Source organism: Callorhinchus milii, unplaced genomic scaffold (assembly GCF_018977255.1).
Source record: "Callorhinchus milii isolate IMCB2004 unplaced genomic scaffold, IMCB_Cmil_1.0 Scaffold2, whole genome shotgun sequence".
NCBI lineage: Eukaryota > Metazoa > Chordata > Chondrichthyes > Chimaeriformes > Callorhinchidae > Callorhinchus > Callorhinchus milii.
Genome location: NW_024704743.1, coordinates 32826525 through 32851440, shown reverse-complemented (window position 1 = coordinate 32851440; position 24916 = coordinate 32826525). Strand labels below are relative to the sequence as shown.

The 24916-nt window shown below is 40.0% G+C and overlaps 1 protein-coding gene and 1 non-coding gene across 2 annotated transcripts in view; both read left to right on the top strand.

Annotated features, from left to right (window-relative positions):
• pard6ga (par-6 family cell polarity regulator gamma a) overlaps positions 1-24916 on the top strand; it is a 46845-nt gene that overhangs the window by 4096 nt on the left and 17833 nt on the right. The window contains exon 2 of the mRNA XM_007902594.2: positions 13771-13993. Coding sequence (XP_007900785.1) covers positions 13771-13993 — 223 coding nt within the window. The remainder of the gene's footprint in view (positions 1-13770; positions 13994-24916) is intronic.
• On the top strand, positions 20723-20794 carry trnav-cac. Its single transcript has one exon. It is a non-coding gene; the product is annotated as a tRNA-Val (tRNA).

The window sequence follows — 24916 nt, the reverse complement described above, 5'->3', positions numbered from 1 at the left end:
CTGCCCTTGTATATGGGTTTGACTGTAGAGTTGAATCTGGGTTGTCAAAAGACATATTAGAGTTTTCAAATCCTCTGAAGTTCCTTGGCATCCCTGCACACATTCTGTGAAGCTTTTGTTCTCCTCAGCAACCATCAGTGCGAGTTTCTTCAGCCATTTGTACTCTTGTATACTTCCTTTGGGCTGTATTCTGCCTTTGACTAAAAGGGAGGGGGAAGCACTTTTGTTTCCAACAAAATTTAACCCCTTTTAGGCTTAAGTTTAGCTTATGTCTCCTACTGCATGAAGGTGATAGTGATAGCTGAACATCCTTTCCATGCAGCTGTTGATTTTATTTTCAAAAATGCCTGAGGGGGATTCCATATTGATTCTTTGTGCGATGCAGTTATGTACATGTAAAGACCTTTTTGTGTACATGGTGGAATGTTGTGCATCTTTCTTATGTACTATATCTCAGTAGTGCCAATTTATATTTTTCCATTGAAATAAAGGAGAATGAGAGCTAAATATCAGTCTATTGTGCTTTGCAGCCATTTCCCCAACTTCTTATTTACACAATTTTTTTGTCTAACCCCATCACCATACTTAGGAGTATCCAAGCTAAACTAAGAATTCTATGCATCTCAGATAATAATAATCCTTACATTTGATTTAGTGCCTTATTACATCGTTGAGACATCTCAAAGTGATTCACAGAATATAATGTAATGTGAATTGACTATGTTTTGTGGGTGAAATGCAGCATTCATGAAACATGGAAATTCCAGAAATAGGTTGTTGTAGTGGAATGCACACTCTCTCCTTGGAGGGTGTATCCTGCTTACCTAATTCCGGAAAGTATTTGTTGCAGATAGGCAACAGCTGAGGCTTGGGGTCCCCAGAGTATACGATGGGTGCAGCTGGAGTCGAACCAGCTAAATTCACATAGCTTGTAATTGATAGCACAGGTTATCAAGTCAGGCAAACTTTCCCACTACTTGTCCAACTTGGACCAACCTACCCATTTGGGCTTTGGTTTGTAGAGTTAACGGGAGATGAGTGAGAGGATTCCCTGTCCAGTGACTTATCTGCCTTTCTAAGTCATGCCAATGAACCAGGCCGACTGCGCTGTCATCAGCAGTGCCCTGGAGTACTGTGGACCGGCCTGGCTCAGGAACTGGATTACCAAGAGTACCACAGAGGGCGATGGCTCGATTCCGACAACAATAACTCGCATTTATATAGCGCCCTTCATGCCAGACACTGTCGCTTAGCATTCCCTTGCCAAACATGTCACCTTGGAGCCAATTCAGCTCCAAGGAGACCCCGCTTACCTTTCTCCCCCCTTGGAGGATAGTCACTAGTTGGTTGTATGACATCTGACAAGCTCAGGTTTGAGCCCTCACTAGATGGATGCCGAGGTACCAGAAACTCCCAGCGAGCTTCCCAATGGGCAACACAGCTCAGCATGAAAGGCATGAGAGCATTGCCATCATCTTCCTGTCTGCAGCTCAGGCACATGTCTGTTTTTATTGAGCTATTGTAGTTTTGTGTGTGAGGTATGTATTATCAAGTTGAATACGTCATGGATATGTGCATATCACATCATTGTATATGTAAGGTGATTTTAAATATATACTTTGACTTTTTGCAGCAGGATATGGCAAATATAGAGAAGATCCAGTGGCACAGGTTCAGGTGTTTCCTTCAAGAGTAGTTTTTTTGTTTGTGATTGGGCCATCAGTTTGGTTCAGTTAATTAACAGGAACAGTTAATGTAATTATTGTCACAGTAATAGGATACAATAAAACCCAACGTCTGAATGTTTATATATGCCACTTGTGTGCTGCTGCCTTCTGTCATCTTTATAAAAAATAATTGTGCATTAAAAAATTTTTAAACTAAAATATTACTTCAGGGTATGATCTGATGACAACAGTGAATTTCCAGACATTCATATGTTGTGGATTTCATCAAATTAATAAGTTGGTTCTTGATGAAACAGGATATTTATACTCCCAACATGCATGCAAGTTCATTGCTTCAGAAATCTATATTCTAACATCCAATCTCAACAAACAATTTATTTTTGACTTTTTCTGTTTATCAAATTCTGCTTGTTTTTTTTAAGAAGGTGAGGTTTTCAACAGCAGTTTGCACTTACATAGAGCCTTTCACACAGGCTCAGTACCTCCAAGTGCTTTACAAAGACTGAGAAGAGCATTAGACTGACTGGGCAGATTTAATGTCTTTTGCATTAGACTGCAGAAACCTATTAGCTCGTGCCTTTGGGGTAACTTGAATGCATATTGCTCAGTTAACCACACCTTATTAAATAACTTTGCTAAAAGGGCTCCAGGATGATTTGTCCCTCCTTTGAATTTCAAAACAATCTATTCTGTTTGGTGTTTTCTCAGCATGTTGATTGTCTCTGTATATGCTGGGGTGGGTATGGTACTTGTCCACTATTGACTGTTGTAGTATTGCCCTTTAAATTGTGCTAGTGATAGATAAGCCTATAGTTTTTGCCAACCTCTTGTGATCCTGTATCATCACCAATTAAGTAGAGGACACTCATCCATAAATTATCCATTTTTTAATGTGCCTCCGCCCAAACACATTTGATTTTGCCAAGTACTCGTGTGAAGCAGAACAGTATTTATTCTTGTAAACCCCAGTGTTCACAACTGGCAGAATCTTGCATTTGTGGGATTCAGACATAATCTGATCTTGACTGTTGCATAGGTTTCCTGTTGCAAAGTTCCAAGTTTTTTGTGCTCAGCATCTCGGTGATATGCAAGGGAAATCAGGGGTTCTTGCCTCTGCTGGTAATGTGGATGAATGCTGGACAAGAATGGATTAGACTAATTTTTGAAGCCTTCCATGATCAAATAACTTTCCAACACACACACAATCCAGGCTTCATTAAGAGCCACATTTGGATAAGGTACTTGAGTTTAGCTCGTGCTCATAAAACCATATTCCATATTTGTTCTTCACTCACAACTGTCCTACATGTTGCAATTTGCCCCATCCCCGGGGTTGGGAGGTTTAAGGAGTGTAATAGCTCAAAAATATTTAAAATAGCCCAATTATTCATAATAATAATAATTATCCTTGCATTTGATATAGCGCTTTCATGTCGTCCAGATGTCTCAAAGTGCTTCGCAGAATATACTGTAAAGTGAATTGACTGTATATTTGTGGGCAAAACGCAGTTGTCAATTCCGCACAGCAGTGTCCCACGAACAGTCCAAATCGAGTGACTAAATTATTATTGCTTTTTTTTTAGGGATTATTATCCCCGGAAAAGTGATCCGCTAACCGACTAACAACCAGGTTCCTACTTACTGCTCGGTAAACAGAGGCATGTCGAGTAAGGAAACTTGCCCAACATTTCGCCTTGCCTGGAAGAGAACCCAGGTCTCCCGTTTGCAAGGAGAGTGCTCTAACCACTGAGGACTTCAAATGCTGATGCCACAGAAGTAACCCAGTATCAGGAAAAATAAATATTCCAAAATAGCCTGTTACCACATGCCTGGCATACCAAGTTGCCACTCGTGGTTCTTTCAGATTAATTATATTGGTGATGTAATGGCATTTTAAAATAAAGGGAGTAGACTGTGGCGGGAGACAGTATTTGCAAATTCAAGGGGGATCTGCAAAGAGTTTTGGTGAAAGAAGTGTTTGAAGGGTATAAGAGAAGTACTCATAGAATCATGGAATTTTACAGCACAGAAGGAGCCTGTGCCGGCTCTTTGAAAGAGCTATCCAACTTGTCCCACTCCCCTGCTCTTACCCCAGCCCTGCACATTGTTGCTTTTCAAGTACCTATCCAATTCCCTTTTGAAAGAGAATCTGCTTCGACCACCCTTTCATGCAGTGCATTCCAAATCGTAATAACTCTCTGGGTAAGAAAAAATGTCCTCGTCTCCCCTCTGGTTCTTTTGCCAATTGTCTTAAATCTGTGTCCTCTGGCTACCTACCCACCCACCAGAGGAAACTTTTTCTTCCTATTTACTCTTATCAGAACCAATCATAATTTTGAATGCCTATATTAAATCTCCCCTTTAACCTTTTCTGCTCTAAGGAGAACAATCCCAGCTTCTCTAAGTCTGTCTAGGTAATTGAAGTCCCTCATCCCTAGTATCATTTTAGTAAAAATTGTATAGTATTTTGTTGTAAAATTGTATGTATTGTATAGTATTCTTTAAACTTGTTGGACCAATGAAACAGACTGCAGTAATCTCTTCCTACTGTGCACTTTCCTATGTTCTTATTTATCTCAAATATCAATAAAACAGTCCCAAAAGTACAGTATCTTAAAAGTATGTAAGCAGCTACTTGTTAAGAATTGGTTGTGGAAAGCCTAATTTAAAAAAAAAATTTCAATTCCAAAACAAAACCATGGAACTGGCAATTCTCCCCTCAGCTACCCTGACATTAAACTTAAGTAAACTTTCTGCGGTTTAAAAATTGTTTTCAACAATGTACTCCCCTTCTATTGTATAGTAAAGTTGCACAGTTCACTGAGATTTTAGGGGAGTGTTAAGCCCACATTTAGCATTATCCTTTGTCATTATCCTATGTCATGAATCTTGTGGTGCTTGAAAAGGAAAGACTTTGTTTATGTGACCACCTATCTTGATGTGTGAGATAGTCCTCGGGGAGAGAGAGAAGGGAAAAGTTTTAATTGCAATGAATGAATCAAAAATCTTCATTTTTGTTTTAAAAATACATTAACTGCTTTTGGACACAAATATTGTTTACTGCTGGGAGTAACTGGGCAGACTGAGGCCCTTTACTGGAAATCTGCAAAATGCAAGGAGTTAGACAATAATAATAATCCTTGAATTTGATATAGTGTTTATTGAGATGTCGCAATGTTCTTCACAGGATATACTGTAAAGTGTAGTGACTGTGTTTTGTGGGTGAAATGATGGCTTCAGAAGAGGGGAAACGGGAGAAAAACTGGCAGTGAGAAAAACAATCTTAACAGGAGAAGGTTATTATGGATTTCCTCCACACATATCCGCAGTTTTGTTTTGTTTTCTCACAGGGATGGGTTCAGTTATTGCTGTACATGTCCAACATGCAACTCTATTGGAAGTCCTGGAGTTTCTAGTTATGTTGATCTAGAAATATCAAATTTGCAAAATTCAGTGTTGGGTTGTGTACACTGTTGCTAGTTGAGTAAAACTTCATTAAGAAGAAAATAGTTTGTGGTGGTATCTATTTCAACAGACCCATAGTTCATTGTTATACTTTAAATGTGTAATCCGATCGGAGAATGTGCTGGGTATAGGCTGACCCTGATAACGAATGCCCTGGGGAAGAGCGTTATATCTGGGTATTCGCTATAAATATTTAAACGGGCTGTGCGTGTGGTTGCCGTACGCTCCCATTCTCTGGCGCCAAAATGTGCCAAATTTTAAATTTAAATGTGTCAAAATCTTTGACCTCCAGCACCCCGCCCCCCCCCCGTGTCATCTCCCACTGCCCCTATCATGCACACTTACCTCTCCCTTGCCCCTTTCTACCCTCATTACTCACAAAATCCACCATTAGTTTCCTTGACTCTTTTGTCTCTCTTCCCCCCCCCCCCCCCCCCCCCCCCGAGCTGCTGACCACCCAGTTGCCCTCCGCTGTCCCCTGCTGACGGACATAGTCAACCTGTCCATTTTTTGGCAGCATCCCCCTCTTTAGAACGGCCTTCATTACCCCCCTCAAAAAACTACTTTCAACTCTCCAAACTTGGTTTTACCCCCTCTCTTTTTGGTTCCATCATGTCTTAAATCTTACCTCTTTGAAGCTCACCCTTTCCCCCCTCTCTCTCCCTTAATCAGTGGCCTCCCCGTCTCTGTGAAGCACTCGGTGACATTGCCCTATGTTTTGAATGATGCAACATTCTATTGACTATGTTGTATTTCAAATCAAAACTCCAATCCGTACCAAAGTAAAGGGAGTTACAGGTTGATGTATGACTTCAAACCAATGAGTTGCTTATGTACCTGATTTATAGCAGCAATTGGAAGCTGTATCATCATTTGGCACCAATTCATTATTTGAAATGTTCATTTAGATAATTCGGAGTGAAAGACTATCAATAGAATTAATTTATTCTGAAATTTGAAGTTGACAAGTCACTAGTATTGCTAGGATCCATGCCTCAATTTATAATGGGGAATTCAAATGATTATCACTTTTGTATTCCTCCCCTCCCCCTTTTGATTAAATCATCTGGCTTTTTTACTGCTTGTTAGTTTTGCTAATAGGCGCTCATCCATTGACAGCTCAGGCACTTTGCACTGCTGTTCTATTTTATTTTCTCTCTGGAAAGCCGCTGAAACTTGTTTCTGAAGATTGAGGATATCTTGCCAAACTAGTTTTTAAGTTTGGGGGGTAAAGTTGTCTTGAACTTGCCCTAACCTGTTTCCTGTCACTGCTGATTGAATTCCATGTTTTTATTCTCATTCTCATAATTCTAATCAAGTCGGTTTCATATTTGGCAGAATGAAATGTTAGATATGGTTGAGGAAGGTTAATTAGGGATTTTGACTTCATTATTAACATAACCAGTGATTGAACTCCTAAGCTGGAAAATGGGTAAGGTTTGTTTGTAGCTAATAGCTAGTTGATAGTGCTAATTTTTTTCAATATGGATGTTAGAAATGAAGCATTTCATATGATGATTTAATATCTATTGTTTACAACTTCTGTACAGATATTTTGGATTTTTTTTAAACTATTTTATAATTTTGCTATTGGAAGTGCATTTTCTGTCTGATAATGCCCTCCTTGCCAGTCTCCCCAGCTCCACTGCACACAAACTGATTCAGAATTCTGCTATCCGCATTCACCTCTACTAAACTCCATATCCCCATCCCATCATTCCTCGCCAGGTTCAACTGGCTCCCCATCACAAAATTGATTGAATTCAAGATCCTCTCACTCACCTACAAAACCCCTTCATGCTGTGGCACCTCCCTAACCTTCCGACCTGCTTCTCCCCTCTCCACTATCCAGTGCCTCTGCTAGGCTATAGCCTCCTGCTCGTCCCTTGCCCTCTCCGCTCCACCACCGTGCTTTCAGCCACTAGGCCAAGAAAGCTTTGGAACTCTCTCCCTCAATCCCTCTGGCTTGGCCCCTTCTTAGATCACAACTGAAGACCTTCCTCTTCGAACATGCTTACGGTCACCCGGCTTAGCATCAGGCTCCGCAGCACTGTTAAGCTCTCAGACCCAGCACCATGTGAAGGGTGAATATAATGCCTGTTGTTAATAAATCTGTCCTGAATAGTTCTTAAAGGAGAACAATGTCCTCTAGAGGGAATGCTCTTTGTTCAAAGTACCAACTTTAGAATTAGAATAAAATAACATCCCTATGAAATAATTTTCAGTTGGGGTGAGAGGTTCTTATCTCTCTGGAACACACTCCCTCCTGGGCTAGGCTGTTTTGGTGGTGTACTGCTGGCAAGAGCTGTGCTCTTTCAGGCATTTATGGTTGTGAGAGAGTGGGGGTGTGGAATTCAGCAGAGGCACCATCAAATAACTTAGCTAACGTTGATTTACTGAGGAAGCTTAAAAGCCAATCCAAATTGTCCAACTTTGGGAAAGTTCAGTGTTGCCAAGTGCACACCAATATCCAATATTGGGAAGTTGAGGATTTTCTTTTTGTTGTTGACAATTCTGAAGATTATTCAGGCCGTTGTTAGAATGATGGTGCCTAGAGGTCTCTTCCAGGTACTGTCTGGTACAAAATGTGTACCAAAGAGCTTGTCAACTCTTCACTTTTCTACCCCTTGTGATTGATTGATTTTATGTTGTATTCCAAATATAGAGCTCCAGTCTTCAAAATGCTTCCCTGAGTGATTGTCCTCATAAATGAGTTTTCAAGGAAAAACGTGAATATCTGCTTGGAGAGGAAGAATCAGGAGACCAAAGTGTTTGAAATGTTTTTGGGGATGAATTTGAGGTTCTGAATACTCGGTCCCATTTACAGCACCAAATAATAATAATAATAATCCTTGCATTTGATATAGCGCTTTTCACGTCGGGAGGACGTCCCAAAGCGCTTCACAGAATAGACTGTAAAGTGAATTGACTGTATATTTGTGGGCGAACACGGCAGCCAATTGCGCACAGCAATGTCCCACAAACAGTCGTAGATTGAAAATGACCAATTTATTATTGTTTTGTTTTGGAGGGATTATTATTAGGCGTGTGGAGTAAGGAAACTTGCCCAAGGTTTCGCCCTGACCTGCCTGGAATTGAACTCAGGTCTCTCGCTTGCAAAGCGAGTGCTCTAACCACTGAGCTACAGGACTCCACAAGGTTGATTTGAGATTGCAGTCGAGAGGAAGATCGTTTTTATCCATATATAAAGACAGGTTTACCAGTTTCCTATCCTCGGAAGATGGAAAGGCAACAAAAAGTTTAATTTGTATAACGCCTTTCACGTCAGGACAACATCCTAAGGGGCTGGACAGTCACGATTTGGAAGACGGGCCCCCAATGAGCTTTTGGTAGTTCATTTTTCTAAGCATTTCTTAGAATGAATCAGAGCAAGGAGACATTCTTGATGCATAACCAGCCATGCTTGGAAAACCTTGGAAGATTTGATCTTCGATTTCATTTCATAGTACATTAGCCTCAAAATAACTATTTTAGACCTCAAGCTTTTTGTCAATAGCATTTTACAAAGTAAATAAGGAAAACCTTATAAAATACACTGTAATTTGGTTGCAATCATCATAATACATCTGTTGATTAAATGTAAATTCAATATCCTGTTCACTTACAAAACTATTTTACTGATGGCTCAGGTGTTTTTCAAGCATGGTACACCAAACCTACTTTCTGTGTTAGAAATTTAGGAACAAGAATTTAGGAACAAGATAAGGCTGGGTATTCAGCCTGTTGAACCAGTTCTGCCATTTTACTAGATTTCAGCAAATCTTTTAATTCCTTTTCTCCACATCTCAATTTTCTTCCCAATTATTTGCCCATCTCCCTTTAAGATCCCAATCGCTTTTCCACCTAACCTGTTTCGCTTTCATTTTCAGCTTGTGACCTCGCGTTTTGGACCCCTCTACTTTAAGGCAGAATTATCTCCTATCTGTCTTAGCAATTCTTTTCAGTATTTTAAATACTGCAATTGGATTATCTTAACCTCCATGTCTCCCAAGAGGTGGAACCTAAATTTAACCTAAACTATCCATTATAGTTAAGTCCCTTCCTTGCATTTATCAATCTGGTGAATTGTTGCTGATTACCATCCAGGTATAGTTTCCTTCAAGGTTGAAGACCCAACATTGAATTTGTACTCCAAAAGAGGTCTTTACTAGATCAATCATTTAAATGCCAAGGACTAGTTCAATTTCTCTTGAATTAGTAAATGATCCACTCGTTGGAGATCTCTGATATAGATCAATTATGAAGTTCTCTCGGACACTTGGGTCAGTCCAACTTAGATTAAATTTAAACATAGGAACAGGGGGAGGCCATTCAGCCTCTCAAGCCTGTTCTGCCATTCTATTAAATCATGGCTGAGTTGTACCTCAACTCCATTTACTTTGCTGCTCCATATTCCTTGCATATCCCTTAAGAATTTATGAATTCTTGTAAAAACAGATATAATGCAGGAATGGCCAATTACATTTTTATCTCAGATTATGAGGTTTGGGTGAGATGCCTCTTGTTGGCTAAAATGTGTGAGCAACATAAAATGACTTTCCAGTTCGTTTGCCATTTGCCTGACTTATTATTGATCTGCTCAGTACTTTTGTTTTCTCCTCTCTTATCAACTACTTTGAATTTTAATTTTCTTGATGATGTAGGATGCTGTTTTCCACAGTTTCTTTTTCTGACATTTCTCACAGTAACTGCACATCCTCTGCTGCTCCCTTTGGCTACTTTTTTTAAAAACTATGCTTCAACTCACTCTTACCGAGCACCTCTTTCTATATCCACTGTGGCCATTTCCTCCTTGTATACTCACCTAGGTTTGCCTATCCCTAGGTCAGAAAGTTGTGGGCTCAAGGCCCATGTTGGGACTTTAGTCTTATAGTCTAGACAAGTATTGTTCAACTCAGATTTATACTGAACCACATGTGTGACTAATGAACAACAGTGTGAGCCACGGCAGTTGAAAAATGAAACCAGTCACACAATTTCCTCTGAAATATTTATTTATCAGCAAAGGAAACGCCAAGAATGCCACATATACAGCAAAACTCAAACATAAGCAAATACTAGCAATGTAAAAGCAAAACGCATTAGTGTGATATTTACCTATTTTTCTCAACCACTATCTTGAGAATTTGGTGAAAATGTTTGCGGGACCGCACAGCGCAGTTCTGCAACCAGGCATTAGTTTGTCTCAAGAGATCAGTGTTTTCCTTTTTGATGAAAGTGATCACCGAAAATAGTGATTCACAGATGTGTATTGATCCGAATACTGAAAAGAGTTTTGCCACAATTGTTTTTACTCAGACGAATATTATTTTAGATGACTATTTCAATTGAATATTCAAAAAGCCGGACTAGAAAAATGTTTACTCCGTACGTAATGCTTTTGAATAGCCACACACATGTCTTATTATGATAATAATAATAATCCTCGCATATCATGTCTCTGAGACGCCTGAAAGAGCTTTACAGAATATACTGTAAAGTGAATTGACTATATATTTTGTGGGTGAAATGCGGCAGTCAATCGCCCACAGCATTGTCCCCATAAACAATTGTGGATTGAGTGATCAATGTATCATTATTTATTTTTTGGAAGGATTATTACCCACAGAAAAGCGATCCGCCAATTCACTAAAAACCAGGTTCCTACTTAATGCTTGGTAAACAAAGGTGTGTGAAGTAAGGAAACTTGCCTATGGTTTGGCTCCGCTGTGAATCAAGCCCGGGGCCTCTCGCTTGCGCTATGGGGCTCCACAAGCAAATTGTCAGTGAGAATTATATGAGACACGTGCTTTCTGCTGAAGCTGAGGTGGCTGATTTACAAACAAGCCCGTGGCATGTTGCTCTGTTTCAACATCACTGGTCTGAAGTCTTAACACTCCAATGCGGTGCTAGGAGAGCATTCAATTGTCAGAGTTGTAATCCTTTGAATGTGTAGTTAAACTGGGTTCTTTTCAGATGGATGGATCTCATTTACATGATCCCTCTCGGTCATGTCCTCCGCAGATGTGGGGTAAACTTCCATATGTATTTGGATGTCACCTAAATCTACTTCTCTAGCTGTGACTCCAGGTCCGCTGATGTTCTGTCAGCTTCTTTGTCGAACATCAAGTCCTGGATGAGTGAAAACGCTCTGCAGCTGAATGTCAACAAGATGGAAGCCATACTTGGTTTCCTTGGCTTCCATCAACATCTTTTCTGCTGTGTCTCTGACTTCCTCAACCTCCCTGGCCTTTCCCTTAGACTTACGAGACCTGCAAGTAACCGAGGACTCAGGTTCGACCCATAGCTGTCCTTCCTCCCCCACATCCAGTCCCTGTCCAAGACTGCTTTCCTCCATCTCTGCCACATTGCTTGCCTCCCGTAACTCACACCCAATGCAGCAGAAACCCTTGTCCACACTTTTGTATCTCACAATTTAACTATTCCAATGGCCTCCTCACTGGTCTCTGCAGCTTCTCTGTTCACAAAGTCCAACAAATTCAAAACTCCGGTGACAGTATGCTTACCTGCTCTAAACTCCATGCTCCCCTCGCAGCAGTCATCTCCAATCTCCACTGGCTCTCTTATCACAGAACGGATCAACTTCAAAATCCTCACACTCTACAAATCCCTTCATGCCCTAGCTCTCTCTGTCTCAATCCCTCAGCCTTGTCCTCTCTAACCCTTTTCAGATCATACTTGAAGACCTGCGACTGTGCTTTCAGTCACCTCCTCCCTCCCTGCGGCTTGGTGTTAAGCTCTGCCTGTTAAGTGCTCCGAGATGCTATATAAATGCGAGTTGTTGTTAAAGATTCCATTGACACTATTTGAAAAAAGAGAGGAGTGTCTTCTGGTCTCCTGATTAACACAATCCAAATAAAAGTGAAGGCATAGTCGCTATACTTTACAGAAATTCTCTGAAGAGAAGATGGGCAGGTGAAAAATTATGAACAGGAAAATGAGAGCAAAGGAAAAAAACAAAAGATTGAGACACAAACGTAAACAGAAATCAAAAGTTGAAAGATGATGACAAAGATTGTCTAGATAGGATGATCCAGATGGGATAAAAGGATGAAGCAATGACAAAAAGAATGGGCCAGATGAATTCATAATAAGTCTGGGACAGTGACCAGATTGTGTCAGCAAATTCAAGAGGGAGTTGGATAGCTATTTGACAAGGAAATCGATTAAGGATTATTAGTGAGTAGTGTAGCTTTTTTTATTTGGAACCTGTCAAATAGACCACAATGTTTTTTTTCTGATCCTGTACCTTCCTGTGCGTTTTGCCCCCCAAATATACAGTCATTTAGCTTTACAGTTTATTCTGTGAAGCGCTTTGAGACGTCTCAACAGTGTGATCAAGCTCTATATCAAATGCAAGGCTTATTATTCTATATTATTGTGAGAGGTGCAATATAAAATACAATTTGCTGTTGGAAAGACATATCTATGAAAACTTCCAGTGACTATAAAAATAACCGTGCTGAAAAGTGCATTCCAGAATTCTAACACGGTATAAGTGTTTGAGACTGGTGAATGTTTCATGAATTTTATGCAGTTACTCACAGTAATTTTGTTTACTTCATACTAAGATGTAGGTTGACCTTCTGTGATACCTTTTGAAGTCTTGATTCAACATCAGTTCACATAGTGTTAATAGTTGTGTTTTTTGAAAACCACCATATGAATTAAAATAACCAGGGCTACAGTTTTAGCAATTTTAAATATTGATTAGCTAGTTGATAATGTATTATAATATTGTTTAAGGCACTTAACCAATTTATGTTCTGGTGATCAATGCAAACCTTAGCTTTGCTCTTCCTGTTTGATGTCCAGATGTACCACTGAATGGTAGGGTAATATTGTTCCAGTTTAGATTTCCATTATCCTCATATCTATAGTATTTGAATACTTTCTGTTGAATGTATAGGGTCACATATTAAGTGAAAAATGTTTTTTGTAATTATTTGGATGAAATCATAGTTACAGTTTCAGTAGAATTTTTTTAAAATAACTTACCAAAAATTGCTTTAATTTTAAAAGCCCAAGGACGAATCATGAGGTAGGTACTAAAACGAAGTTTCAAAAGGGCAAATTTTGCAGATCATAAATTGAAACTGTAAAATTAAATTGAAACTGAAGTGAAATGAATATTGTAGGGAAGTGTAGTCAAATCCTTGTCATCTTACCTTTGTGGGTGCAAGCATGCCTTTAATTTTTGTCTCTTATTTGTTTCTCTGTGTCTCTCTCGCTCAAGTAATTTGCAAGGGTGTGGAGGAAAGGAATGTAAATGGGATTGTTTAGATTGTTTCTTCAAAGAACCAGCACAGATACGATGGGCCAGAATGACATTCTACTGTGCTATGAATTTCTATGGTATTCACAGTTGCGGTGCTTCAAGGGAAGGCCAATATCTGGCTCCAAGGTCTCTAAAACATGTAGGAGGAGAATTTTTACAGTCTCTAAAATTGAAGTCTATTTTACGAAACAGCCTACTACTTTGATTGAGAGTTTGTTTTAAATTTTTGTAGTCTTAATATTGCTTTTTTCCCCTTGCAGAGTGCTGTATTTCCTACTTTCTCCCTCATTATAACCGATGTAATATTTATTATTTCAGTATGGGGCAGAATTCCGAAGATTTTCTTTAAATCGTTACAAGCCTGGAAAGTTTGACGAATTCTATGGTCTGATTCTTCATATACATAACCTTTCAAATATGGATGTATTAATTGGATATGCTGATGTCCATGGTGACTTGCTGCCAATCAACAATGACGACAACTTCTGCAAAGCCGTCTCGATGTCATGCCCGCTACTCAGGGTTTTTGTGCAACGGAGAGGTAAAGTGTTTTTTAAATAGACCATATGGAATATTTTAATTTAGGTCCAATGCACTTTGCTAAAACAGGGATCTTTTGAATTTGTATGGGATTCTATCGTGATAAAGATTTAGTGGAAAAGATTGCTATTTTAGCAATCAGAACATGTTAGGGTGCTATATCTTAGCCAATTTCTGTACATGCTATTAATGTTTGTTAAAACAATTTTTATTGCTAAAACTTGTTTTTGATTGTACAGTTTAGTTTTTTCAAATTAAAATGCTGCCCTTAATTTTTTCATACAATGTCATCAATTCTGTTAACAAAAACGTGATGCAACAAAAATGACTTGCGTTTATTAAAGCATCTTACATGTAAATGAATATTTCAAAGAATTTGACAACTAGTGTACACCAAACGGACAGCTGAAGAGATATTTTTGGAGGTATTTTTTAAAGGAAGGGAGAGCGATATCAAGGCAATAGTTTTGAAAGAGAATTCCAGAGAATAGGGGCATTATTGTGACTGAAGATTCGGCTACCAAGTGAGGAGAGAGCAACAAATAATGGAAGAGTGATGGATATGAGCTTGAATGCAGGCTTGGAGAAAATTCATGAGTTGGATACATAAGGTTAATACTTGGGCTACTTCCATCTGTACTGTGATCTTGAAAATGGGATTTCTAATTTTTAACTCGTCTCTCGTGGCCCTAAATACAATTCAAACACTGGGGTAATAGAAATATTTTGATCTGACTGAATACAAAGACAGCATTCAAACATTTTGCAAAATTTGTTGTTAGCTGTGTGTAAATGAAAGTTGTCTTTCATACAGCTGGTCATACATGTGCTGCTTCTGTAAAATGTATTTGCTTTTCAGTACTACAAGTCCAGTTATCCACATTGAGCTCCATTGCAGACGTGACATGGAGCTGTTTTAAGATGCTGGCAAAAAGTACTCTTAGTGGGTATGCACAGGAGGTTATTAGGGATGGGATTTAGTCGTACTGTGCATCTAATTTACCCATCTAGTAACCTTGTATATGGGAAAGAGAAATATTGGGTCATTAGAATAGGTCCAATAGTGATATTCTTGCCAATTTGTTTCCCTTGTTGTACAGAATAATATATTCAACTAGTCATTAATCAGTCATATTAGCCAATCACATTTTCTCAGTCTAAGAACATTGCTTTGTGTGTTTTTTGGCCACATTGGGTGAAAGCACAAGCAATTTCACGTACATCAAAGCTGATCTTAACCAGTTGCAGGTTAACTTGACAGCTTTGGTTTTGTTTATGTTCAATGATAAAGATGAAAAAGACCGGGATTGTGAAACTATGCAGGAAAACTATGCTTCTATTCTGTACCACTAGATCCAATATAACTGAAACCTTTGCTACATTGATCTTGATTTGCTCAAACCTAGTAAAACACGTGAAACGCACAATTTGTTCTCAACTCTACTATAATTATGGAACTTCAGATCAGCTTCTGGTTCAAAGGTCTAGTTCTCTAATCTTAACAGAGCAGGTCCCAGACACTGATGGGTCTCTGCATAAAAGATGTAGCAGCCGTCCAGGAGGAGGCAAATCCCCAGGGACTGTACTACAGTGAGGGTACCTCTCAAGATAGCGTACTGTTTTATGTCTTTACTTTGTATCTAAAGTATGTACTTTGAGCAATAAGTACTCTTTCTAGACTTTATTTCTTATTCAGGTTTTGAATGTGCCTACGGGCTCCTTCCTCTTCTTCCTCGCTTGGTGTCCGACCCCACAGCTGCAAAGCAATCGTAGGCATTATCCCATGTGAAGAGCTACATTGCAGCTTTGTCGTTGCTCAACATTCTGATAGGATTAATTTGTTCAAATTCAATAATCCTGGTTGAGGGACGTTTCCATGATCCACTTTGTGAATTGGGTTGAATTTTCTGGCTGCAAAGTTCCTGTCAAATTGTAAGGAAGCCCCATACAAGCCTGACCTGCAAAACCACATTTGCTGATCTATAGGGGTTCACTCTCCTGCGGCCAGAAACCAGTCAACGAGTTATTATTTACCGACTTTACTATTTACCTACCTTCTGTTCTGGATGTGATGCAACAGGAGGCATTGATAACTACCTCTGAAAGCAATTGAACTTCTTGATTTCTATTGTAGTGTTGTAATTTAACCATAGTAAGTAATACACAAGGTTGTTAGTTTGATTAGTGTTGATGTTGATTCTCTAACTCCTCCAATGTATTTATGACAAGATTTCATGTCTTGATGCTTATTTTGACTTATAGATAGAAATGTCAATTCTAATGGACTGAGGGATGATATCACCCAACAGGAGAAGTGTTTTTTTTAAAGTGATATTTAAAAGCTACAGTTGTACAGAATTGCATGTGATGCATGCAGTAATTTTCTTTGTAGCTTATGTACAGATATACTGCAATGAAGTTTTGGATGATTTGTTTGGCTTGGCTGAAATAATAAGGTACTTTTCCCACATGGGAAAGATATTTAGAGGGTGGAGTCATGTTTTTTAAGTGCCAATTCCTTCCTTTCCTTCAAAGATTCCAGCAAATGCCCTTAAAAACAATTTTTTTTTCGAAGAGTTATCCCATAGAAGCTCGTCTTTCTCATTTTAACCTTGGAGCTATATCAAAATGCGTATTTAGTGTTACATTTTTATATTTAGGGAACATGCATTTAAAAATGTATTGAATTCGTATTTGAATTCTTAATTCTTTAAATTTCTATATCTTTGGTCAAACAGGCACAAATGGCCAGTTGACGGAAGGAATATTGCCTTCAGAAAAAAATGATTAAAGGAGACAATTTAAGAGAGGATGTGATATTTTTAAAAATGTAGAAGATAGCAAATTTGACATTTTTTAAACACCTTTGTTCCAAAAATGGAAGTGAAACAAAATTGTTCCAGGAATTGTTTACATAGGATTGTTTGTCAAACAACATAGTGAAGTGATACATTTACATGGTTTTATATAGGAACTTGAGAAATAAGCATGACTTGCCTGGCTAAAATTAATTGACTTCAAACAATTAAGTCTCAACAGCTGTTGAAATATTGGGTGGGTTATACGACTGTCCTGAAGCTACATTATCTCCAAGTTTTTGACTGAATTAAACTTGGGGTTTTTTAAAAAAAATTATATGCATTCTTAGTGGAGTCCTATAGCCGAGTGGTTAGAGCACTCGCAAGCGAGAGGACCTGGATTCGATTCCCAGCAGGGCGAAACGTTGGGCAAGTTTCCTTACTCCACGCGCCTCTTTTTACGTGGTAGTAAGAAGGAATCCGGTTGTTAGTTGATAGGTGAATCGCTTTTCCAGAGGTAATCTAATCTCTTCTCAAAAAAAATTATAATGTGGTCACTAATCCATGACTGCTTGTGGGAAACTGTCGAGTTTCGCCAACAAAACATAGTCAATTCACTTTACAGTATATTCTATGAAGCGCTTTGTGATGTCTTGAATGCGTAATAAGGCGCTATATCAAATGCAAGGATTATTGTTATTGCACAGTCCAAATTTTGCACTGCTGGGGTTGTGAGTTTATGTTAATATTAATTTGCATTGTTCCCCAAAGTAATCATTTTTTAAGTCTTAGCCTTAAGTTTGAGCTCATCGAGGTCTTGATGTCTGCCAGACAAGAAGTCAAAATAGTAGGGGTCCTGTAGTGGAGGGCAGTGAGAGAGAGAGTTGTTGTCATATACAACATCAAATTGCATTTATATAATGCCCTTCATGCTGGACGGTGTTTCGGAACACACATGTGGAATTGAACCCCAAGTCTGCAAGTTATGTCGCCATGTGGGAGCGTATAGTTAGTGAAAAGATGGCTGAGAATAGAGCCTTGAGGAACCCATGAAGTGAATGTGCAAGAGCAGGAGGAGAAACCGTTAGAGGAGATAAAGTTGAGGTGGGAAAGAAACCAGGATCGGGCAGAATTGCTGAGGTGGAGTAGAGAGGAGAGGCGGTGAAGGATGGAGTGGTCAATAATATCTAAGGCTGCAGAGAGATAGGAGAACAAGGAGACAGAGAGAGTGCCAGACACGGAGAATGTCACTGGTGATTTAACAGGGTGGATGTGGTGTAATGGACAGGCGAAAGCTGGACTGGAGGGATTCATACAGGGAATGCTGGGAGAGGAAAGAGCAAAGATGGGAGGCAATTCGTTCCAGTAGTTTGGAAAGGAAGGGCAAGTTAGAGATGTGTTGGTATTTAGAAAGGATGGAGGGGTATGAGGGGAGGTTGAGAAGTGGGGTGATGACAACAGTTTTAAAGGAAGTAATCACCGGAACTGAGGCAAATTGGTTTAAAATCTCTCATCTGGATCTTGTCCAAGAGAGATACCTCTCTTGTCACTGGATTTATTATAATAATATTAATCATCCTTGCATTTGATGTAGAGTCTTATCGTGTCTTTGAGACATCTCAAAGTGCTTCACAGAATATTGACTGAATATTTTGTGGGTGAAACTTGGCAGCCAATTACACACAGCAGTGTCCCACAAACAGTCGTGGATTGAGTGACCACAATTTTTTTTTTTTTTTTGAAGGGATTATTACCCCCAGAAAAGCGATCCACCAATCGACTAACAACCGGGTTCCTACTTATTGCTAGGTAAACAGAAGTGTGTAGAGTAAGTACATTTGCTTAAGGTTTCACCCTGCCCGGGAATCCAACCCAGTCTTCTCACTTGAGAGGCGAGCACTCTAACCACCAAGATACAGGACTCCGACTGATTCATCCTGTTCGAAGTCAACAACGTAATGTGAATCAACTCATTTACTTCTCCAATAATGCTGTTAATGCCTCCAATGGATTGATAGCCATCAAGAGGCAATTTTAATACATTAAAATGATTTCCCAGCCAGTTTCCTTCTCCACCCCCCAAACACTCTCCCAGTGGAACTGAAAATAATAAAAACTGAAGTTGACACTCGGAGTCTTAATAATGTAGCTACTGGTTTGGTGAAGTCTGATTTTTTTCCTGAATAGTCTTACACAGTAAGTGGAGTTTTGATTACAGTCATTGACTGTACATGTTTCTTATATGCAAAGCATGGATCTAAATGTGAAATGACGTGTCTGGCTCTAGGCAAGTTAAAGTGAAAATAATATATTGTAGGAAATTAATCATGTTTGTGCCAGAGGCATTTGCCTTCTTTCATTTCATTGCCTTTTGGGGATTTAACTTTCATTTTCTTGAAGCTTGATCATATTTTGCTTCATTCTCTCTAACACGTTTTATTATCTTATTAATTTTGACCTTTGTCCTTTTGCAGTTCCTTTTTACTTTTTGCCGTATTCTTTTTCTTTAATTGTTTTACATTTTCAATTTTACATTCCATTTTTCTTCTAGTTTTCACTTTCAAATTTAATTATTTTGTTGCAGATTAATAGCTTAACTAGTTTCCTTGTGCCTTCTTTTGTTCTCATCAAAAACGTTCATTCCAACACTAATCCCTTCCTACTTAAAATGTTTTCCACAATGGACTTGTTAATTGCAGTAATAATTGTGATATATATGAAATGCAATAACAAAAGTTGTAATTTGATAAATTATTTCTTTGCCTCCCCCCATCCCATTTTAACATATTGAGTGGGATACATATGAAAAGGGCCATGCCCTCCTGAAGAGACCACAACGTGTTTAGGAATATTGTACCCCAGTGTATTTCAAACTATTTTAGAATCCATCATAGATGACTGCCATGCTTCACCATTTGTATTAAAGTTTAATCTCAGAATTGTATTGGTTACTAGAGTACATAGAATGGTAGGAACATAGGAAGACAAGAGCAGGAGGAGCAGGCCCATTGGGCCTGTTCTGCCAGTTTGTTAGATCTTGGCATATTTTTTAATGCTAATGTCGCACATTTTGCCATACCCTTAATATCTCTCCAACCTGAATGTCTCTCTTTTTCTCTCATCTCAAAAAAACTAATTGGCTTCTACAGCATTCTGGGCAGACCTTTTTTCACAACCCTTTACATGAAGAAATGTGTCCTGATGTCCGTTCTAGCAACACGTCCTGTAACTGATCATACCTTGCACTGCGCAGTGTTAAACCCATCTGTTTACTCACTTAATCTCTTTGTATTTTGTACTTTTTCGCTTCAATTCAATGATATGGTATGGTGCTGTATCAAATTTAAGGGTTGTTGGTAAAAGCTGGGCCCTCAGCACCAGTCCCTAGAGAATACCATTTCTTATTGATTGCCAATAAGAGAGCATATTTTCCTGGCTCCCAAGCAATTTATTGCCTTTAACACTTAGATGTTTAATTTAGCTAAGCCCTCCGAGACGCCATCTGGCATGAAGGGAGCTGTATAAATACTTGTTGTTGTGGTTAATAATCTTATGTATGAATTTATCAAATACTTTCTGAGAATTCATATAAATCACATCCAATCATTCCCCCACCCCTTATTACCTTTATAGTTCTGTGATAGATATGTGCTTAGATTTGTGAGACATGGCCTACTCTTCACAAATCCATGTTGATTCTCCCTGATGTGTGTTTTAGTGTCTAAATGCTCAGTAGTCCCCAATAATAGATTACAGTAATTTGTTCACCACTAATGTTAAACTCACAGGTAAATCCTGTGAAGCGCTTTGAGGCATCCTCCATAATCTTTGTATTTGATATTGTGTGAAAGGTACTATATTGAATGCAAGGGTTATGTTTTTACTGCCTGTGTATAGCACTCAGGAAATTAAATTACCTGACTACTTAGTGGAGTCCTGTAGCTCAGTGGTTAGAGCACTTGCCTCACAAGCGAGAGACCTGGGTTCGATTCCCAGCAGGGTGAAACCTTGGGCAAGTTTCCTTACTCCACACGCCTGATAATAATCCCTCAAGAAACAAAACAATAATAAATTGGTCACTTCAGTCCACGACTGTTTGTGGGACACAGCTGTGCACAATTGGCTGCCGCATTTTGCCCACAAAGTATACAGTCAATTCACTTTACAGTATATTCTGTGAAGTGCTTTGAGACGTCTAGAAGACGTGAAAAGCGCAATATCAAATGCAAGGATTATTATTGTTATTACTCAAAATAGGCTCTTTTTTGGATGGGTGAGAGAATTTTTTTTAAATGAATATTTCAGGGAGAGCTCCTTCAAATTTGAGTGCTTTGTAAATGGTATGTGGCAATTTTGCAGGTTAAGATCAAATTGAAATGAAACTACTTCTTTTTGTCCCTATTCCTCTCCCCTCCCCCTCCAACTAGATGCATACAGCCCTCAGTTTCCAAGGACATTTGAGTGTTGTCTCTCCAAAGGAATATGATGAGAATTGGAGCGTGTTCTATGTTAATAACTTACCTTTACAGCACCTTTAATGTAAAAATAAATATCTCAAAGAAAATATTAGAAAATAGAATTGTTATGCAACAATATCCATAAACAAGATAAGTAACTAATTAATTTTAATATTGCTACGATTCTATTGATAGTATTGTTTTATTCAGTCAAAAAGGAGTGCAGAATATAGACTGCAACAGACCTGCATCATCCTAATTATTTTGCAGCAATGCGAAGAGTGTGGCTCACAACTATGATTTTTGTGAGCTTCCTTAAGCATATTTTTAAATAGCCTCCAGTGTTGGTTTCTGGATTATTATGTGTGATTGCAGAATGGTGTTTTTCTAACCACTTAAAAAGATGTTTAATTAGAAACATTTTTCCTATACTAATTCTAATATGAGATGCAGTTTTAAGTTCTCGCAGATGTTTTTAATGGACGGTAGCAAAAGCTTTGGCAGAAGGGAAAATGCTGTGGCAGTGTTGAGGAATAATAAAATCAGTTTGGTTTGTAGCTTGGTTTTACTCTTGCAGGAAATGTTTGGCCAAGAGAAGTTGAGGCCAGTTTGCTGAAGGTATATTGTACAGTACATCTTCCATATCATGCTGAATATGACAAGAACCATTAAACACTGGCTGATAACCCCCAACTTGGTATGTTTCAAGTCTGAGTAAGCACATTTTTGAGTTGGGAAAATAGCTATATAACTATTTGCCATGTTTCTAAGCAAAATTCAGTTTTATTCATGTGCAAATGGCAGCTGAGTATAAGTAAAGATAAGGGGCTTGGAAGTTTTCTCCAGTGACTTTGTGTGGATGACCTTAAAAGAGCAACTATGTTTTAAAACTTCACTTCAAAATAAATAAATTGGAGAAAAGGATGAGCACAAATTAATGTTTTTTTTCCACTTTCATCTTATGTTTTTGTGTGTGCTCTGCTTTTTACAAGAGTGGACAAAGTATGCTCCAGAGAGTTAATGCTGCACACAATTTTGATTTTTTTTTAATGTTCTGCTTTGAAAACGGGAAGCTCTGAACTTTATGAATGATGTCTTGTACTCTGTTCATTTTGTTTTGCGTAAGTTCCAAAAATGTTGGCTACAACATTTGGTATTGATTTGACCCTCTTTCAGTCTTTGTTTGCCTTCTTCCTGCTCTAAAAAAAATGTGCCCAAAGTGTTCATCCCCCTGCTAATAAATGCTTGCTATTCCAGGTAATTAAACGTCTATGTAAGTGAAAACTCCAAATAGTTAGCCTGTGCGTGGAAAGTGTAATGTTCCACTTGCTCCATATAATTCTTAATTTTTTTCTGAACAAATGTAATTTGTTAGTCCATAATTATTTGAAAACAGAGTTCCCATTAAAGGCAAGCAAATGCAAAATTGTGCTTGGCATGGGGATTTTTTGTTTCATTTTTAGCTTGCATTGTTGCTCCAGAAAGTTTCATTCATAGCTTGTCACTTTAAGGCTGCCACGTGACGTCATTCCACCCGCCTCATTCGAATCGTGAGGCCAGAACTCACTGAGAAGACATCACTGCCCCCATCTCCTCACTGAGCCTCACCAGCCCAGTGGGCTAACCATGGCTCGTTGATCTTAGGCGACGTCAACCTCTACTTCACCCCCTCCTGCTCTACCTCTGCTGACTTCTCCTCCCTTCTCTCTTCCCTTAACCTCTCCCTCCACATCCACTCCCCCACCCACGACCGTGATCACCTGGGGCCTCACCGTCTCGGACATCATTATCATCGATTAAAGCCATTTCGGACCACCACTTTATCTCCCTCAACACCTCCGTACCCCTTCCCCTTCTCAACCCTCTACCATCACATACAGTCTGTGGGGAAAAAAAATTCCTCCCTCTCCACTGCCCTGGAGTCATCTGAACTCCTATACCTCTGACCCTCACTGACCGATCGACCCTCCTTGCTCACTTTTCTCCATAGCTCCCTCTCCTCCATTCTGGACTCCCTTGCCCCCCCTCACCTCCTGAACTGCCTCATACTCCCTTAAATCCCCCTGGTACACCAGCCATCTCCGTTCCCTCAAGGCACAAGTGCGAACTGCTGAAAGCGCCTGGACCAAATCCAAACTAACGGTCCATCGGCAGATTTGGCTCAATCATACCAAGGTTATCTTGGAGGCAAAGAACAATACCAGGCTTCTCTTTTCCACCACAAACCATCTCCTCTGTCCACTTTCCCTAGCCTCGCCCATCCTTTCCTCAAACTCCAACTGTGAGGAGATGCTGAACTTTCTCAAATCCAAAATCAAGGGAATACATTCAGCCACCTCTGCCCCATCCACCGCCATCCCCACACCACCTCTCCCTCATGACCCATGAACCACCCATCCCCCCCTATACTCCTTCGACTCCATCTCTCCCTTCTCCCTCACGCCATCGTTCTCAAACTCAAACCCACCACCTGCTCCTTCGATCCCATCCCCACCTCTTTCCTCATCTCCCAGCTCCACCTTCTGGCCCTTCTCCTGTCGAACGTTATCAACCTCTCTTTGTCCACCGGTTCAGTTCCCACCCCCCAAAAAACAGCCGTCATCACCCCCATCCTGAAAAACCTAGCTGGACCCATCCCTCCTCTCTAGCTACTGCCCCATCTCTAACCTCCCATTCCTCTCCAAGGTCCTGGAACGAGTCGTCGCGTCCCAGTTCCGCTCATTTCTCTCTCGCCATTCCCTCTTTGGACCCCTCCAATCCGGCTTCTGTGCTGCCCACAGCACGGAAACAGCCCTGGTCAAAGTCACTAATGACATTCTGAGCATCTATGATCAGGGCTCCCTCTGCCTCCTTGTCCTCCTCAACCTCTCTGCCGCATTCGACACTGTCGACCACTCATACACACCCTCCACGCTTTACTCAATCTTCGCGGACCTGCCCTTGCCTGGATTGAATCCTATTTCTCTAACCGTCTCCACTTTGTTGCCTCTAACGGTTTCTCCTCCATCCCCCGCACTGTCACATCTGGCGTCCCCCAGGGCTCTGTCCTTGGCCCTCTCCTCTTTAATATCTACATGCTCTCCCTTGGTGATAACATCCACAGACATGGGGTCAACTTCCATATGTATGTGGATGACACCCAATTCTATCTTTCTGCCTCCACCCTCAACTCCAGGACCACTGCTGTCCTGACAGACTGTCTGTCGGACATCAAGTCCTGGATGAGGGCAAATTTCCTACAGTTGAATGTGAACAAGACTGAGGCCCTCCTGATTGGCTCGAGCCAGCGCCTCTGCACCTCAGGCTCTGGCAGCATCAACCTCCACGGTTGCACACAACAACTCACCAAGCCATCAGGAACCTAGGTGTCTTGTTCGACCCTCGACTTTCTTTTCTTCCCCACGTCCAAACCATGACCCGCTCTGCCTTCCCTCACCTCCGTAACATCACCCGACTCCGCCACTACCTCAGGCCTCTGAAACTCTTCTTCATGCCTTCTTCACCTCCAGGCTCGACTATGCAAACATCATATGCTTGTTGGCCTTCCCAACTCCTCCCTCCACAGGCTGCAGATAATCCAGAACTCTGCAGCCCGTATCCTCTCCTGCACCAAACTCCGTGATCCCATCTCCCCCATTCCCACCCGACTCCATTGGCTCCCTACCCTTC